At 44.4% G+C, this 15798-nt stretch overlaps 1 protein-coding gene across 1 annotated transcript in view; it reads right to left on the bottom strand.

Moving 5' to 3' along the window:
• The window catches only part of TMPRSS12 (transmembrane serine protease 12), a 90388-nt gene that overhangs the window by 49766 nt on the left and 24824 nt on the right, over nt 1–15798 (bottom strand). Inside the window, exon 3 of the mRNA XM_075334507.1 lies at nt 4940–5205. Within this exon, the coding sequence (XP_075190622.1) occupies nt 4940–5205 (266 nt within the window). The remainder of the gene's footprint in view (nt 1–4939; nt 5206–15798) is intronic.

Here is a 15798-nt window from a genome sequence, read left to right as displayed (position 1 = left end):
AGCTGAAATAGTAAAAAAAAAGCATCTCCAATTTTACTTTTGGCTGTTTAAGTGGTAAAAAAGAAATTATAAATGGATGATGGAACTGTGAACTATATGTGGGATTTTTTTTTTTTTTGCATGGCAATCTGAAGCTTTTATTGATACCACACTTTGGAGTTCAGATGATGTTTTGATCACCTTTTATTGCTTTCTTATAGGAGGTACAGCAACTGAAGGGAAAAAAAATTCTGGTGTTTTGCATATTTTTTTCTTATTACGGAATTTAGTGTATTTGACTTGTATGGACAGAATAATTAAAAGGAACCTGTCATGTGCAATATGCACCCAGAACCACGAGCAGTTCTGGGTGCATATTGCTAATCCCTGCCTAACCGTCCCTGTATACACTAGCATGCTAATGAGGCGGGGACTTGCCATAAGGGTACGCTCACACGAGCGTGAAAAACGGACGAGTGCAATGCGAGAAAATCTCGCATTGCAGTTGGACCTATGTTAGTCAATGAGGGAGAGCAGCTTTTCTCGCATCGAGATTGTGGATGTGAGAAAAGCGGCAAAATGCTGCGATTTTCTGCGAGAGCCGTATCCCTCGCACACATTCAAGTGAATGGGTGCGACAGAAACATCGGACTGCACTATGATGTTATCCCAGTGCAGTGTGATATACGCACAGGTTGACAATGGAGGAGATGGGGGATTAATCCCTCCTTCTCCTCCGCAGCACCCGCCCTCAGCTTCACAGCTGTGACCTGATAGCAAGATCGGGTTACAGTCGCATGACACTCGGCTCACGCTCGCAGCAGAGCTTCCCCTGGCTAGTCAGCCCCCCCTAACATGTTAGCACACCACTGTGGGTGTACTAACATGCTAATGAATGCTCAGCTTTGCCGCACATACCTCAGTCTTCATGGCAGCCAGCGGAGGATGCATGCGCACTGGGCATGATCCGGAGTCCCCAGGACTTCCGATAATGTGTACTGTACCTCACTGAAACTGGGATGATTACACCCATCATCAATTTAGTGCTCATGATTGGAAGTTCAGGGGACTCCGGATCATGCGCACTGCGCATCCATACTCCGCCGGCCGCCATCAAGAGTGAGGTATGTGCGGCGTCACTGCACATTAATTAGCATGCTAGTACACCCACAGGGGGGTGTTAACATGCTATTCGAGCCAACCAGCCAAGAGAAGCCCTTATGACTAGTCTCTGCACTCATTAGCATATCATAAACGATCTTTAGAAATACTTTTTCTAAAGATCTCTTTATCTATACTAGTGTATACAGAGACAGCTAGGCAGGAATTACTAATATGCACCCAGAACTGCTCATGGTTCTGGGTGCATATTGCACCTGACAGATTCCCTTTAAGTCAAATTTTTATATATTTTTTAAATATTTTTATTTTTTTCTTCTTGCTTTATTATTTTAGAACTTGAACTTATGTGTTCCATTTACTGCTGTGTTTCACAGAATTGAGTTGGCAGCCCTAGAGGTGTTCAGCAGGTCCCCAGCTGCCAGACAACACACTGGTACCCTGCAGTCAACTTACAAGAGGGGGAACAATGGAATTCGGTGCACACACCATTTGAATGCGGAAATCAATGACTGACAGCAGTATTTACAGTGCCTTGCAAATGTATTCGGCTCCCTTGAATTTTTCAACCTTTTCCCACATTTCAGGCTTCAAACATAAAGATAAAAATGTTATTGTTATGGTGAAGAATCAACAAGTGGGACACAATTATGAAGTTGAACAAAACGTATTGCTTATTTTACACTTTTTAAAAAAAATAATAAACTGAAAATTGGGGCGTGCAATATTAGGCTATGTGCGCACGTTGCGTGTTATCATGCTTTTATGCTGCATTCTGCACCGCAGCGTAAAAGCATGCATCCTGCGTCCCCAGCACAATCTATGAAGATTGTGCAATTTCCATCCGCACATTTCGTTTTAGAACTCTTTCTCTGTCTATCTGTCGGTCTCTCTGTCTCCCTGTCGGTCGGTCTCTCTCTGTCGGTCTATCCCACCCCCCCTCTCTCATACTCACCGATCACTGACCGATCATCGGTGCGGCGGCTTCTCCAGCTTTTGAAAATGCCGGTCGCTCATTATTCCATCTCGTATTCACTGCTTCCCCCGCCCACCGGCGCCTTTGATTGGTTGCATTCAGACGTGCCCTCATGCTGAGTGACAGCTGTCTCACTGCAACCAATCACAGCCGCCGGTGGGCGGGTCTATGTAGTGCAGTAAAATAAATAAATAAATAATTTAAAAAAAACGGCATGCAGTCCCCCCCAATTTTGATGCCAGCCAAGATAAAGCCACACGGCTGAAGGCTGGTATTCTCAGGATGGGGAGCGCCACATTATGGGGAGCCCCCCAACCTAAAAATATCAGCCAGCAGCTGCCCGGAATTGCCGCATTGATTAGATGCGACAGTCCCGGGACTCTACCCGGCTCATCCCGAATTGCCCTGGTGCGGTGGCAATCTGGGTAATAAGGAGTTAATGGCAGCCCATAGCTGCCACTAAATCCTACATTAATCATTGCAGGCGTCTATGAGACACCCCCAATGATTAACCTAACCTATAAGTGAAAGTAAATAAACACAAACACCCAAAAAAAATCCTTTATTTGAAATAAGAGACAAAAAAAACACCCTCTTTCACCACTTTATTAAAATCCCCAAACACCCCTCCAGGTCCAGCGTAATCCTCATGAGGTCCCACGACGCATCCAGCTCTGCTACATGAAGCTGAGAGGAGCGGCTGTAGAACACTGCCGCTCCTGTCAGCTCCACGCAGAAACTGAAGTGAGTTGCACTGTCAGCGGAGATGTCACTCAGGTTATCCGTGGCCACAGGTCTCGGGTGGAGGACTCGATCTGGCCACAGGTAACCTGAGTGACAGCACTGCTGATCGCGTGGCTCACTTCAGTCCTTCACCTGTGATCGCAAATCAAGCCGTGGCACACGCACAGAGTCGCTCGATCACAATGAAGTCGGGTGAAGTTCATCCAGTTCATTCTGATCGCGCAGCTCTGTTTCGCAGCCAGCCATGCTCTTTTTGACAGTGCGGTCCCACTCGGCTCTGCTGCAAGTCTATGGGGATGCTGGAGAGCCGAGTGGGACCGCACTGTCAAAAATGTGCGTTCTGGATGCTTTTCTCACTCTGTCTATTATTTGTCCCCTTTACTTTCAGTGCTGCAAACTCACTCCAGAAGTTCATTGAGGATGTATGAATGATCCAATGTTGTCCTAAATGACTGATGATGATAAATATAAGCCACCTGTGTGTAATGTAGTCTCCGTATAAATGCACCTGCTCTGTGATAGTCTCAGGGTTCTGTGTAAAGCACAGAGAGCATCATGAAGACCAAGGAACAAAACAGGCAGGTCCGTGATACTGTTGTGGAGAAGTTTAAAGCCAAATTTGGTTACAAAAAGATTTCCAAAACTTTAAACATCCCAACGAACACTATGCAAGTGATCAGATTGAAATGGAAGGTGTATCATACCACTGCAAATCTACCAAGACCCGGCCATCCATTCAAACTTTCGTCTCAAACAAGGAGAACACTGATCAGAGATGTAGCTAATAGGCCCATGATCACTCTGGATGAACTGCACAGATCTACAGCTGAGGTGGGAGAGTCTGTCCAGAGGACAACAATCAGTCGTACACTGCACAAATCTTGCCTTTATGGAAGAGTGGCAAGAAGAAAGCCATTTCTCAAAGATATCCATAAAAAGTGTTGTTTAAAGTTTGCCACAAGCCACCTGGGAGACACACCAAACATGTGGAAGAAGGTGCTCTGGTCAGATGAAACCAAAATCGAACTATTTGGGAACAGTGCCAAACGATATGTTTGGCGTAAAAGCAACACAGCTCATCACCCTGAACACACCATCCCCACTGTCAAACATGGTGGTGGCAGCATCACAGTTTGGGCCTGCTTTTCTTCAGCAGGGACAGGGAGGATGGTTAAAATTGATGGGAAGATGGATGGAGCCAAATACAGGACCATTCTTGAAGAAAACCTGTTGGAGTCTGCAAACGACGTGAGACTGGGACGGAGATTTGTCTTCCAACAAAACAATGATCCCAAACATAAAACAAAATCTACAATGGAATGGTTCACAAATAAATGTATCCAGGTGTTAGAATGGCCAAGTCAAAGTCCAGACCTGAAACCAATCGAGAATCTGTGAAAAGAGCTGACAACTGCTGTTCACAAACGCTCTCCATCCAACCTCACTCAGCTCCAGCTGTTTGCAAAGGAAGATTGGGCAAGAATTTCAGTCTCTCGATCTGCAAAATTTATAGACGCATACCTCAAGTGACTTGCAGCTGTAATCGCAGCAAAAGGTGGCGCTACAAAGTATTAACTTAAAGGGCACGAATAATATTGCACGCCCCACTTTTCAGTTATTTATTTTTTTAAAAGTTTAAAATAAGCAATAAATTTCATTCACCTTCACAATTGTGTCCCACTTGTTGATTCTTCACCATAACATTAAAATGTTTATCTTTATGTTTGAAGCCTGAAATGTGGGAAAAGGTTGAAAAATTCAAGGGGGCCGAATACTTTCGCAAGGCACTGTATATGGTTAAACAGAAGCAATCAGAGTAAAGGGTGCTTTACACGCTGCAATATCGCTAATGATTTATCGTCGGGGTCACAGTGGTTGTGATGCACATCCGGCGCTGTTAGCGACATCGCAGCGTGTAACACGTACGAGCGACCTTCAACTATCACAAAAGTGGTTAAAATCGTTGGTTTTGGAGAGGTCGTCCAAACACCAAATATCATTGTCAGGTGAGTAACGAGGTTGTTTGTCGTTCTTGCGGCAGCACACATCGCTGTGTGTGACACCGCAGGAACGAGGAAACACCGTACCATTACAACCTAATAAACGTGTACAAGAGATTACCTCCAGCAGAAGTTGTCCCCCAGCCGGTGATAAAGCATTTTGTCAATGGATCCAGCGGTAGTGCCCGTGTTGCCAGGCAGATTGGTTGGACGTAATCTGTGTATTTAACTGGATTGCTTAGTTCCAACAAAACAACATCACTATCCATAGTTGTAATGAGAAAGTGTCCATGAATAATAATTAGTTTGATATTGGATATTTGCGTTGTAGCATCTGGCTTTGATACATCATGTAATCCAAAAACTGCTCTCCAATACCGGGGATTCCTGTGAGAGGAAAGGAATACAGAATCAGTACAGAGCAAACATATGTGACCTCTGAGGAAGCCATAACGTCATATGAAGGGCGTATATACCAACAAGTTTATAATGTGACATGTAACATAGCATGTATCAAAAGAAGGAAATGAGCATTTTTTCCTCCCAAAAAAGGAGTACGCAAAGTCACAGTAAATCAATAATTTATTAATATCAGAAAAAAATATCCACAAAAAAATCACACCAATAAAATAGTAAATTGCAGTTAATAGGACAAGATATTAGGACTAAGCGGTATTATATTGCACATGAAAATCAATAAAGTGACCTATGCTATAAGCCTGTTCAAAGAGTATTAAAACTGAATGATCTTATATTGCACATAGAAAAAAGGAATAAAGCCCCCTGTAGAAGCCGGGAGCGAAACAAGTGTCGGGGAATCGGATGTCTGCGGTGTGATCATCAGTCCCAGGTAATTACTGCTCTTGCGGCTTTGTTGCGAACATGTAATTGATAGAACGCACTTGCGTTTAATGTATTACGCAATACCGCTTTTTTGCGGACGCACAATGGATTATTTCTGAGTATTTACTTTGTGCAGCTCTCTTTTACAGAGGCTGTTTCGCAGCAACGCCGAATCGAGTAACTGGGATCTAGCACGTATTTACTTTTGATGACCAATATTGCCGTTTCAGTTGTTCTTGTACCTTGTACCTTAATTATCCCTAGGCTTAAACTGCTCTGTGTGGCCTTTGCTGTGATTCCATAATTTATAGAACGCACTAGCGTTTAGTTTACTGTGTTATACCGCTCGCCTGCGGACCTTTATTGGATTAATTCATCTTGCGCAGCTTTCTTAGCGGAAGCTGTTCCACAGCAACACCCCACAGAGCAATTGGGATTTAGCACATATGTCATTGGTAGTGACTAGTATTGTTGCTTTATTTGAGCCCGTATTCATATGGAGTTTGTGCAATAATGGACACATAGACACTTTATATAATAGTATAATATCTACAGTGATTTTTCACAGGTTCAAATGATTTTTTCATATAGGCCCTAAGCACAAGTCACTTTATTCCTTTTTTCTATGTGCAAGATAAGATCGTTCAGTTTTAATACTCTTTGAACAGGCTTATAGCATAGGTCACTTTATTGATTTTCATGTGCAATATAATACCGCTTAGTCCTAATATCTTGTCCTATTAACTTCAATTTACTATTTTATTGGTGTGGTTTTTTTGTGGATATTTTTTTCTGTTATTAATAAAATTATTGATTTACTGTGACTTTGTGTACTCCTTTTTTTGGGAGGAAAAAATGCTCATTTCCTTCTTTTGATACATTAAACGTTTTCTGGAGTGTCCTTACATGCATTTGACCAATTTCGTGGCATTATGTAACATAGCATACAGAGTCCTATACCGCCAGACATGGCTACAAGCTGGTAAAATCACCTCTCCTTCACTAACAGATCTATTACCAGGCTATCGGGGGTTTTATCTGCACGTGCATTTTCTATGGTGTGTTGTTCACGCAAAGTTTTTTATGTGGATTTTAAAGCAGATCTTACCCCAACTTCCACATGACAAACTTATACCTGAGAAAACTTCCTATTGATTGTAATGGGAAAATGCTCCTATATAGCATGCTGTGCTGTTTTTTCTTCTTTGTTTTTGTAAGCATTTGCCATTAGGATCATTGGGTAGTTAATTCAGAGTATTTGAAGCAGTTGTTAAAAGCCAAACCTTCAACTACTCCTCAATTTCCCTTGCACCAACTCCGACTCCGAGTTCACGACTCCGACTCCCACTTATATTGCTTATAGTTAAGTGAAAAATGAATTGTAGTACAATGTGAACATCAGACATTTAATCATTTTTATGATACAATAATCAAGATATTTAGATAGAACATAAAATATATTTATTGTAATACAACTTTAGAACACAAAAAACTGTAAAAATTGTAAATATGTAATACACTATGTAATATACAGTAGATTACATGTATATCTTGTGTGTGTGTCTGTGTGTGTGTATATATATATATATTTTATTTATATGTATATTACATATTGACATATTGTATTACATATTTATAATTTATTAGTTTTTTGTGTTCTAAAGTTGTATTGCAATAAATATATTTTATGTTCTATCTAAATATCTTGATTATTGTATCATAAAAATGATTACATGTCTGATGTTCACATTGCACTACAATAAATTTTCACTTAAATATAAGCAATATACTAAATGTTAGTATTTAGTATGTTTTAGTTGAAAACTGTTTTTTACCACTTACATAGTGTTATATATAACACTATGTAATAACTATGTAAGTGGCAAAAAAAACATAGTAAATAACATTTGTGCAGCCTATGAATTTGTTCTAAGAAATACAATTGCTTCCATCAGATCCTCGTTCGCAGATTACCTCAAATCTGACCTAATAATTTTAAGGCTAGAGAACAACCTCTCTACAGTAACTTGGGTTGGAGGCAAAGCTGTAAACACATGGGCAACATCTCTTACAATTTCCGGGTATAAAGGAATTGCCTCATGCACAGTCAGTTTTGATGAATGGTTGAATTTTTCTATTTCTTTGAGAGCAAGTGAAAAATTTTACTGAAATCTGTCGCTATAGGAGACTGAGTGAAATCTTTTTCCTTGCGGCAACGCTTTGCCTGCTCCATGTCATCCAAATACTTGTTAAAGTTAAACTCCTCAGCTAATGAGGATGAAGATATGGCAGCAGTAGCACTGTCAGGTCCCAAGTCCTCTTGCACCTGGCAGTCCTGTAGCTGCTCATCCTAGTTGCTACCTCACTCAAAGCTTCTTTTCCTTTAGTAAGCTGTTGATCATCAAGCAGTATACGATGACTTGGGTTCACATAAACAGCTGCCAGAAGAATTTTATTTTCCAATAGCTGTGTCTCTCTCTGTTTCATTGAAGCAGAAATGCCATCTGCGATTAAACCTCCTCTTTGGGAAAGGCAAAATAGCAAGTTCATCCACTCCCTTATGAAAATGCCAGGAGTTAAATCCTCAGCTTGTAATTTTTTAGTCACGGTAAATGGGTGATTAAGCAATTCCTTCAATTCAGCCACCTGTGTCCATTGACCTTCATTTAAGGTTACTTGAGGGTTCACCATATCTATAAGAAATTATTTTAGTTCAAGCAATCGCTCAGTCATTAAATAAGTGCTGCCTCACCGAGTGGCTTGATCAACAATTGCCCCTTTTCCAGCATGTCTCTTCAAGATGGAATCAATTTTAGGGGTTCTGGTGGCAATAACCATTTTCCTCACTTTTCCAATCAGATTTCCAGCATGTCCGCCCAGTTTCACACATCCAGCTTTTCGCCGGTTTGGCGGATGCGGCGCATGCCAGTACTGTACGATACAGTACAGTGGCAGCGCCGCAACTTCCGGGTCACATGACAGCATGTGACCGGCGTTTGTCGCGCTGCCACTGTACTGTATACACTGTACTGGAGTGCGCCGCATTCGCCAAACCGGCAAAAAGCCGAATGTGTGAAATTGGGGTCCCTCTTGCAGACTATCTCTTATTGCCAGCTGCAGCGTGTGCACAACACAGCGCATGTGATGAATATGAAATTGTTTTGAAGCAGCTTCAACAAGATTATCTAATCCTAAAGTATCATTTTGCTGTTCTTCTGTTGTAATATCTGTTTGTTCCTCTGTTACATGAACAGCACTGTGGCTCCATCTCAAACAAACTGAATCCTAAATTTTCTTCTAGATGTTTTTCATTACTCTCATTCATCACTTTAATTGTACTTATGTTGTAAGCATTGTCCTTACAATGGCAAGAACCTGTTCTTTTTTGAGTTTGTAATCTTGCAGAACTTTTTCCACTAAGGCCTAGAGAAACTGGCTGGTGTGATGAGCTTTAGTATCTTTTAATGCCAGTGTCTTGCTAACAATTTCTTTCTTGTCACAAACATCATATCGAACATTGATGGCAAAATAATTCAGTGAAATGCAGTAACTCTGGGCATGCCAGCAAAGGCAATGGGTTTCAAGATAGGACATTCAGACACATCGTTTTGTGAGGATCTGTTTTTGTGCTCAAAAACAGATCCTCACAAAGAATGAGCATGTCAGTTTGTGGCGGTTTTCTAATCTGCTTTTGCTATTGAAAGCATTATTTATGAGCTCAAAATCCTTTCAGGTGATGCGGTTCTTTAAAAAGCTGATCTGCTTTTGCAGCTGACAAACATATCCTCAAAAAACGCAGCAAAAACGCTGTGTGTGAATGTAACCTTAGATCAGGAATAGAAAAGCCATTTATAGGACATTTCATAACTTTCCCAAATTCCTATGAAAAAATATTCAGCACATTCTGCATTGCACTACTGTCCCCAATTCATTATATATTTTAGGAGTCGGAGTCGGTGCATTTTATACCGACTCCACCAAAATGAGCTCCGACTCCGACTCCACAGCCCTGCCTCTGGGCCCTGCAACCGCAATCGTTCTGACCCTGTTTAGTTCCTTTAACCACTTGGTGTCTTGAAAACGGCAAGCAGTTAAAAGGCTCTTAATAGCCTCGACATTTGAACAAGCACGTCTTTATTCTTTTGAGCATTTTAGTTAGCACTATTTCAGGTGGGTTTTAGAGCAGACCCACTTGAAAAGACATTGTGTGCACATTGCCTTAGGGTATGTGCTACCACCACTGTGAATTTTGTTGTGGAAACGGAGGGGAATATTTAGATCTTTCACTTTTCTATATTTGTGCTGCAGAATTTCTCTGGGTTTTGTGGACAAAATTTTGAATAATATGCAGCAGAATATCTGTCCAGACTGGAAATCAGTGGTATATATTATTATTATTATTATTATTATTATTTATTATTATAGTGCCATTTATTCCATGGCGCTTTACAAGTGAGAGAGGGTATACGTACAACAATCATTAACAGTACAAGACAGACTGGTATAGGAGGAGAGAGGACCCTGCCCGCGAGGGCTCACAGTCTACAGGGAATGGGTGATGGTACAATAGGTGAGGACAGAGCTGGTTGCGCAGTGGTCTACTGGACTGAGGGCTATTGTAGGTATAGACCCCATATGCGCATACCCTTAAAGTTATTGAGGATGAAGCAATCTGGATAGGGAGCACTTATATGGCATCACCTGCTGGTCTCTGTATACCCAGTCTGCATCCAAGCCAAGTGGCTGCCAATCACAGTCTGCAGAAAGCACAGCCATGGAAGACCCAGGGGAGGCAAGCATACAGCTTTTTGTTTGTTTTATTTTGGATCGTCTCTCTTTTTTCCACGAAAAGCTGTAAAAACAATTCTATGTACTTTTGTCTATTCTCCAATAAATATTGATTCCTGGCTTATGACAATCATGAGGTCACAGGCTGTCAGGACATGCTAGGGGTTTTGCAACAACTGAAAAGCCACAAGCTTGGGAACACTGCATTAATAGAGCTGTCTCCTAAAGAAACATCTGTTGATATGGACAGTATGTCTCCTCCTCATCTGAATGACCCTCGTGTAATTCTACATTGGTCTCTGCCGGGAAAACAACTAGCTGCTGTAACGTCCCCAAGCAAATCAGATGTTTTCCAGGGATGCCAGGAGTGAACGCTTACGGAAAGGGGTTGTCCTGAAAGAGCAATCCCTTAAACCATTTTTTTCCTGCAACATAGTTGCACACTTATAAGCCCTACTGGTCATACTGCAGAGTCAACCCCTTGGTGTCAGTTGACACAGGGCAAATTCGTTGCAAAAACTTGAATATTTCTGGATCTATTTCTCCAGCTTGGTCAGTATTTTTGTAAACCACATATACTGGCACAGGTGAAGTGGGTGAGCATACCCTCTACAGGAGGGAGCTGAGATAACCCGGAATTGTAATTAATAAAAATGTTTTATTTGTATCTGCATGTGTATTGTGTTAGGGTACCCCTAGTGGCCGGGTGGGACGGCTGTCACTACAGTGGGGAGGAGGAGCCGGCAGAAGCAAGGGGGAAGGCAGAGCAAGGGTTGAGAAGGAAAGAAAAGATCAGGAGAGCAGTTGTCTCGGGGACGGGAGCGGAGCAGCAGAGCCGGGGCAGAGTGTGGGAGCTGAAGGACAGAAAGCCGGAGAGAACAGGAGCGGGTGGAACCTCATAGCGTGAAGCAGTCCGGTGTGGGTCCGGGCTGTGGGTAGCCAGAAGTGGGAGCCGGGCGAAGAGGAGTAGTCAGGCACATCCTCACTGGAGGGGACGCAGGGACAGGCTTTCCCCAGCTAAAGAAAGCGTATCATCACCCTATTGCCTCGTGTGGAGCTTTGTGAAGAATAAAGATGTTTGTTACTTGCATTGAACCATGACTGAAGAGTGTTTGTGCGCCGGACAACACCTGCATCACCACCACACTCTGCCCCACCAAGGCATCTCCTGTCCCCCCAGTGACGGTGGCGCCAGGGGTAAGCCTGACAGCAAGGGCCACGACTACAAGCCCCGAGGCACCCCTGGCACCCCGTTACATGTGGCGTAGTCGGCAGGATCCGGATTATATGCAACGGGACCCACAAGAAGATGGAGATCAAGTGGTGCCTAGGGCCCAGGATCCGGACTATTGGAGAAGGTTCCCGGTCCCATGGTGGGAAGAAGAAACAGTGCCTGCAGCGTTGGACCAGGCACAAGATGGCGGCAAGATGGCCGTCGTCTGTGAAGATGCAGAAAGCGCGCGAAAAGTTGGCGCCAAAAGAAGTGCCTGGGGCTGGCCAGTGCCGAAAAAGAAGTTCGGAGTACTCCGCCCAAAGAGGGGAGGTGCCGGTCCCAGGGCACGTAAGAAGACATGTGAAGTGGGCGGTGTTGTAAGAAGAAAGAAGTGCCGCCGCGGAGGGGTCGACCTGAGGTGTGAGACTGGGGGTGGAGTATGCTCAAGAGCGGGAAAAGCAAGCCCGCCTCCATTTCCTCCAGCTTCTACACCGACCCTGACGCCTTTACCTGAGCCGGATCCAGTACAGGAGCGGCTGCTCGCCGAGACCGTCGCCCGGGAGATGATGGCGGGTCCCCGGAGCGAGGAATTTGAGCAGCAGTACACCACCGGAGTGGTGGTGAAATTCAACCAAAGAGAGGGGTACGGCTTCATCCGGGACGGCGAGACCGGGGACGACTACTTCTACAATCGAGTACATTTAGATACAGAAGGCCTCCCACAGAGACTGCATACCCTGTACCAAGGGGAGAAGGTACGGTTCCTGAGGGAAGTGGGTTGCCGGGGCCTGTTTGCGGTTGGGGTGACCCGGGTGCCCACCGCACAAGAGGCTGCTCAGTGGCAGCAGGAAGTGGAATGGGAGGAATGCCAGAACCGGCGACGAGCACCACCAAAACCGATGTCGACCGATGCCTCCCATTCCAGGCGCACCTTGGCAGTCACACCGGAGGTGCAGTCTGGCCCGACCGCTGACCCGGAAAAGAGTACCCCGGTGGTGGTGGTTAATCAGAGCGTTACCAATCGTCCGGTAATCGTCCTGGATGTGCCGCAACCCGTGCCTCAACCACCCCGGGTAGCGACTCCATCACCCCCGCCGGGAACCAAAGAGGCCATGTCATCGGAGCCCCCTTTCGCTCCCGTATCTTTCCGGAGGGTACGCCGACAACCTGGGCAGTCCCTGGGTGCCTACATCCAGGCCCAGGCGGCCGAATGGAAGCGGTCCTGGCCTCCGGAGTAGATCGCCTCAGACGGCTTGTATGAAGACCGGTATTGTTGACTGACCGGCAGAAGTTTGTGTTCCAGTTGCTAAAGCCCGGAGAGAGTTCGCTGCCAGACTGAGCCAGGGACTCCTCCGCAGGGCGAAGAGTTTGCAGTTTGTTACAAGTTTTACATGCCTGTTGCTCGCCATCAAAGACCGGGAGCGCTGTTAAGCCTCCGGGCGCCATCAAAGACCGGGAGCGCTGTTAAGCCTCCGGGCGCCAGCAAAGACCGGGAGCGCTGCTAAGCCGCCGGGCGCTGCCGAGGACCGGGCGCTGGACTGGTGCCCCTTTTCCCCGTACGGGCCGCCTGTTGTGGACTGGGCTGAAGGTTATCACCATGTTATGTCTGTGTTTACATTTTATGTGGTTATAGTTGGAGCCTTGCCGGGAGGCTCGGATTTTAAGAGGGGAGGCGTGTAGTGGGTGAGCATACCCTCTACAGGAGGGAGCTGAGATAACCCGGAATTGTAATTAATAAAAATGTTTTATTTGTATCTGCATGTGTATTGTGTTAGGGTACCCCTAGTGGCCGGGTGGGACGGCTGTCACCACAGTGGGGAGGAGGAGCCGGCAGAAGCAAGGGGGAAGGCAGAGCAAGGGTTGAGAAGGAAAGAAAAGATCAGGAGAGCAGTTGTCTCGGGGACGGGAGCGGAGCAGCAGAGCCGGGGCAGAGTGTGGGAGCTGAAGGACAGAAAGCCGGAGAGAACAGGAGCGGGTGGAACCTCATAGCGTGAAGCAGTCCGGTGTGGGTCCGGGCTGTGGGTAGCCAGAAGTGGGAGCCGGGCGAAGAGGAGTAGTCAGGCACATCCCCACTGGAGGGGACGCAGGGACAGGCTTTCCCCAGCTAAAGAAAGCGTATCATCACCCTATTGCCTCGTGTGGAGCTTTGTGAAGAATAAAGATGTTTGTTACTTGCATTGAACCATGCCTGAAGAGTGTTTGTGCGCCGCACAACACCTGCACCACCACCACACTCTGCCCCACCAAGGCATCTCCTGTCCCCCCAGTGACGGTGGCGCCAGGGGTAAGCCTGACAGCAAGGGCCACGACTACAAGCCCCGAGGCACCCCTGGCACCCCGTTACACAGGTACAAAACAATTCTGCATCAAATCTGCCACATGTAAATACTAAATACAGCCTTCGAAAGAAGAGGGCTGCATTTTGGAGCAGGACTTTACATCTCCCGTCTGCCTTATGGACACAAACAAGAAATAGGACCACTCATCCCTGACATCAAAAAGTCACAGACCACTAGCTCTTGTGTCAGTACAGTAACCAGGTAGTTGTAGTAATCAGGCTTTATCTATTGGGGTTAGAGGCCGAAACAGTGTAAAACCCTATATACATTCCTTTATCTTAAAAATCTGTCTACAGTGTGTTCACCCATATCCTGTCCACCACCATTAACTTGAGAACGGCGGCAGCTATAGGAATATAAGTGGTGTCTAGGTATAGTAAAGTATCCATGCGCTACTCAATGAAACCACCAATAGCACCACCTGGTGGAAAACAACGGAGTTAGCATTTTTTATCTCAAAAACGGAACGAGATAGAGAAAAAAAAGTGAATTACAAAGTTGTAGGGCATCATCAATTCAATACGAATTAACACCTTGCATACAGAAATGCTATGATTAGAACATGTAAAACTCACAAGGCTGCGGACGTGAAGCGATACTTTATGGAGACCTTCCTACAAGTCATTGGGTATGGTGTCTGCGTGGAGTGGCCTCCACGCTCACCTGACCTGACCCCATTGGACTTCTTTCTGTGAGGTCACATCAAACAGCAGGTGTATGCGACCCCTCCACCAACATTGCAGGACCTACGACAACGTATCACAGATGCTTGTGCAAACGTGTCACCTACCATATTGCACAATGTGCAGCAAGATACGGTATGCTGTCCAGATGTGCATTGCAGCTGACGGTAGCCACTTTGAGCATCAAAGTTAAATGAGCGCCATATGCGTGACCAGCATTCAATGTTTTGGGGGGGGGTGGGGGTCATGGGTTTCATATCATAGCATTTCTGTATGCAAGGTGTCGATTCGTATTGAATTGATGAAGCCCTACAATTTTTTAATTCACTGTTTTTTCTCTATCTCGTTCCGTTTTCGAGACAAAAATGCTAACTCCGTTGTTTTCCACCAGGTGGCACTATAGGTGGTTTAATTGCATCGCGCATGGCTACTTTACTATACCTAGACACCACTTCTATGCCTATAGCTGCCGCCATTTTCAAGTTAATGGCGGTGGACAGGATATGGGTGGACACACTGTATATAGCACACTCACAAATGGCATATGTTATTCAGCACATACCTAAAATACAAGAATAATCAACTGAACATCCTGATCATTCCTGAGTTTTACCTTTTTATTTTAAATCAGGTTAATTTTTTCATTATTGTCCCATTTCACCTTCATGACAGCGCCATTTTTTACAATTCTGACCTGTGTCACTTTATGCAGTAATATCTATAGAACGCTGTGATTCTGAGACTTTTTTTGTGACATATTGTACTTCACGATAGCTGTAAATTTAGGACGATATTTTTTGTGTTTTTTTGTGTTTATTTGTGAAAATATCGGCAATTTGGAGAAAATCTTGCAAAATTTCAAACTTTAAATTTTTATGCAGAGAGGACAAAAAAAAGTGACGATCCAGCACCATATAAAATTCAAAATTTGTTTTTTATTTCATTGTTTAAAATAAGGGAAAAAGAGGGGGATGCACCATCTCCATATATTTACGCTTTTATGGAGATGGTGGATCCCCCTCTTTTTCCCTTTCTTTAAACGATGAAATAGAGAAGAAATTTTGAATGTTATATGGTGCTGGATCATCACTTTTTTTGTCCTCACAAACTCATG

This window comes from Anomaloglossus baeobatrachus, chromosome 2, assembly GCF_048569485.1.
Source record: "Anomaloglossus baeobatrachus isolate aAnoBae1 chromosome 2, aAnoBae1.hap1, whole genome shotgun sequence".
Classification (NCBI taxonomy): Eukaryota; Metazoa; Chordata; class Amphibia; order Anura; family Aromobatidae; genus Anomaloglossus; species Anomaloglossus baeobatrachus.
Note: the sequence above shows the minus strand (reverse complement) of the source record. Positions and strands in the feature narration are given on the sequence as shown.